Source organism: Pteropus alecto, unplaced genomic scaffold (assembly GCF_000325575.1).
Source record: "Pteropus alecto unplaced genomic scaffold, ASM32557v1 scaffold287, whole genome shotgun sequence".
NCBI classification, from domain to species: Eukaryota; Metazoa; Chordata; class Mammalia; order Chiroptera; family Pteropodidae; genus Pteropus; species Pteropus alecto.
Window position 1 is genome coordinate 2,320,866 of NW_006439718.1, and position 4,024 is coordinate 2,324,889.

Consider the following 4,024-nt stretch of genomic DNA (forward strand, 5'->3'; position numbering starts at 1 on the left):
GGGTGGGGGGGAATGGGGCGTGTGCCCAGGCCATACAGTGGGGCCAGATGCAGGATTGATGGCCTGAAAAGAGTGCTGAATTTTTGTTCCACATGCTTAAAAATGCAGAGAGTAATGTTGAACTTAAGGGTTTAGATGTAGATTCTCTGGTCATTGAGCACATCCAGGTGAACCAAGCTTCCAAGATATTGGACAGATCCTACAGAGCTCATGGGCAGATGGATACATAAGCTCTCCCTGCCACATTGAGATGATCCTTACTAAAAAAGATCATACGGTTCCTAAACCAGAAGAGAAGGTTGCACAGAAGACAAAGAAGAAACTGAAGAAGCAAAAACTTATGGCCCGGGAGTAAATTCAGCATCAAATAAATGCTAAGAAAAGTAAAAGCAGAAAAAAAATAAAAAGAGTAAATGACACTGAAAATTTTGAAAAACTGAAAAGTATAAAGAAGAAAATCTCTGATCGCACAATTCAGGGACACCTTCAACATTGCTCTTGCCTTTCAGTCTCTTTTCTAAGCATATGTGTACACACAGCGATGTGCATGTTTCCTATTTTACATTATTACTGTCATTTTGTATTGATGTCCATTTTGCCTTTCTCCAAGCTGTTTTTCCCCATCTTATTTTTCATTTTGGTTTTCTGTCTGCATGTCTTCTCTTTCTGACTTGTTCTGTTTAACGTTTTTGTTATCCCTGGTTCTCTTCTAGTCCTCACCTGTACTTGAATTAAAATAACAGTCTTAAGAAGATTTTAGTTTACTATTCTTTTACATTTAGTTGATGTTGGCTGTGAATTAAAGTGCAATTTGTCTTCTAAAATATTAGCATTCTTTTCCTGAATGGTTTGTCATTTCCTGCAGGAGGCCTATGTATAAGGCTGCTGGCTACATCTGGAAATCAGCTACTGCTATCAGTCTCTGTATAACTTTTCTTTTTTTCTTTCTTGTACTCTGTATGTTTAGCTGCTTAGGTTTAATCTGTCTTCTAGGGCCTCGTGAGGAACATTGCATATATTTTTTCTGTTCAGTTTCCTTGGGGCTGCCGTGATACACAAATTTATTTTATTTGTACCTGAGACACTGTATAACATTCTCTTCTTTTAGTTTTGATGTGGACTTTTTCTGTGTTCCTGTAGCCCCTGAGTTTCTGTGGTCACAGCTCATTCCACACTTGAACTCCACACTTGAACTGCTGGTAGTACTGCTGTCTCTCTTGCTTGAGTATAATATACACTCCTTGAGGATTGGGGCCAGGTTTGATTTGCCCACCACTATATTTATAGTACTTAATGTTATTACCTTGTACATAGTAGTCACTTTTAAAATTACATATTTCTTCAAAGCATTTTTTTCACAGTTTAACCACTCTGAAATTAGGATGCACCTCACAATCAATGGCATGTTTAATTGGGAGCTGTTTTTTCTTCCTTGGTAGTTCATATAGTAATATTGATTCTTACAATCAATGGTAACTTACCTGAAATGTGGTACCTATTGAGTGAATAAATGCTACATTTTAGGATTATTTTAGAGATTATTCCAATTGCTTACGATGTAAACCTTCTACAATTTAAGTGTCTAATTTTATCAATTAAGTTTCTCCTTGGGATTTGTGTATTAGTTAACTATTAGGAAATATATGATGCACTCTCAATGATTGGTATTTGTGTTATCTCTGTGACTTAGAAGTTACTTATAGCTCTTGAACAACCTATGTAGATCAGTGTTATAACTGACATATATCTCTTGGTAGGAAAGAGGGACCCATGTCTTTAAACTGATTGGAAAAATTATCTTTGGCTATGAATTATCTACATAAGACTCTCCGTTGGAGCAGCCAATCAAGGATTGGTCTCAATATTTTGTTACCTGGGAGTAGATGTGATGAACCGTAGTGTCCTGAACCCTGCAAATGTGACAGTTACCAGATTAATGAGAAGCTTGGTAGGCCCCACGATAGAATTTGTATTTTCAGATGTTACTTATTTTTTTCTTTAATATTTCCATTTTTCAGGAAGGAGCTTTGACTGTATCTACTCAGGAAGTAATCAAGCATTCTGATTTATTTTCTTCATCATCCCCCATGGACAAAGGAACCAAAAGTAGAACCAAAACTGTTCTGAGCTTATTTGATGAGGAAGAAGATAAAACAGAAGATCAAAACAGCACCCAGGCTCCAAAGAAAGAAGTAGGAAAGGTGAGCAAAAGCAATAAAGGCTCAAGTCTTTAGAAGGATAAAAAGATTTCATTTCATGGTATCAGTTCTCTCTTGTTGGTTGCTATAGAACTGAGGGTTTCAGTTTCTTTGTATCCTCACCATCACTTTTGTTATATTTTCTTCCAGTCTCTTCTGTTCTCTAGTTTTTGTTTTGTTACGATTATTTTACTGCAATTTTCACAGTTATGGAACTTTTAAGCTTACTTGCTATGTTATACTGGTTTTTATGTATAACTAATAATTAACTATTAGTTTACTTTTAATGTGACCCATCTTGTCAGAAGTGTGTTTTTTGTTTGTTTGTTTGTTTATTTTAATCTGTGATTGTGATACTAAAGAAATAGGGGAGAATTTTAGAATGTTAAGTCTGGGGGTATTATAGTGACAAACCAAATACTGTAAATAATGACTTTCAAATCTCAGATATCTTAGCAAATAAGAACTCATTTGGAATCTGAAGGTAGTGGGATAGAAGGCCGATGGACATAGGGAAAAGTGGATTGGTCATACCTGTGCCAGGTCTTTGGCCTAAGATGCTGACAGGTTAAGGATGCATGCCACTCTGTAGTTTCTAGTATTAAGTCAGTTGCTATCTCTTCTTCTCTTTGGGAATGAGATGGAGAAAACTCGTTTAACTGTGTGTTTTCACCCCTAAAATGTTTCTCATTATGGAACTAAAGGATTAAGTAAAAAGTTCAGACACTGTAGAAAGGTTAAAAGATATCGTTCCAGATTAGGTATGTGTTATCCATATTTATATATATTTCCCCTATTTTTGGTAGCTGCCTAGTATTCCATAGTGTGTCATTCCCTTTTTGATTGGCACTTAGGCTTTGTACAACTTTTAGCTATTGTAAGCAGAACCACAGGGAACATCTTTGTTGTTCCATCTCTGTAGCTGTATGTGATTTCCTTGTGATAAATCATTAGAAGTCTAAATACACATGAACTTCTCTTTTTTTCCAGCGCCCCAATCCTGATGCCCGCCCCAAGAGCACAGGTGTCTTTCAGGATGAAGAGCTCCTTTTTAGTCACAAGCTCCAGAAGGACAATGACCCAGACGTTGACCTTTTCTCTGGCACCAAAAAAACCAGGGTCAGTTCCACATGGTACTCCACATCATAGCTTTATTGTTGTACTAGATATTTTCTCAGCAACTCACCTAGCTCTCTTTGTAAGTTGTTTTTGTTTTGGATATTGAATTTGAGTTTTGTCTGTTCTAGTCATTAGAGCCAAGTGTTGGGAGCCTATTTGGGGATGATGAAGATGATGACCTTTTCAGCTCTGCCAAGTCCCAGCCTTTGGTACCAGCCTTTTGTTCTCAGTACTGGGATATGTGGGAAGGCTTCTGGGAATGGAAATTGATGTCCAGTTATACCATTAAAGAAAATACTCAGAGAATTGTGGTGCTTAATAGTAAATGAATGGCAAATAATGTGCTGATAAGGGCATTCATGTCCTAATCTCATATACTCTAACTAACATTAAAACATTAACTAACTTAGATTCTTTTATTACAGATTCGTTTGATTTTTTTGAGTCGTTTATTAAAGACCAGTGCATGTAATACGGTGACTAAATATTCATGCTTTTCAGGTGCAAAGCTTTAAATCTGAATGTTAGCCTGTATGTGTGTTCCCCTACCCCAGCCCCAGTAGGTTTTATAAGTATTCTCTATTTTCTTTTTATCATAGAGAAGACTCCAGAGAAGTTTAGTCTTTAAAATGCTATTTCTGAAATGCTGCTTTTGAGTTAGTTCAATTATTGTTTGAAGAATGAACTCAGAACCCAGAACTTTTTTT

At 36.4% G+C, this 4,024-nt stretch overlaps 1 protein-coding gene across 8 annotated transcripts in view; it reads left to right on the forward strand.

Moving 5' to 3' along the window:
• The window catches only part of LOC102897364 (WASH complex subunit 2A), a 51,032-nt gene that overhangs the window by 39,509 nt on the left and 7,499 nt on the right, over positions 1–4,024 (forward strand). For all 8 annotated transcript variants that reach the window (XM_006916936.3, XM_025050313.1, XM_015593257.2 and 5 more), the window contains 3 exons: positions 2,019–2,201; positions 3,189–3,317; positions 3,446–3,526. In XM_006916936.3, the coding sequence (XP_006916998.1) occupies positions 2,019–2,201; positions 3,189–3,317; positions 3,446–3,526 (393 nt within the window). The remainder of the gene's footprint in view (positions 1–2,018; positions 2,202–3,188; positions 3,318–3,445; positions 3,527–4,024) is intronic.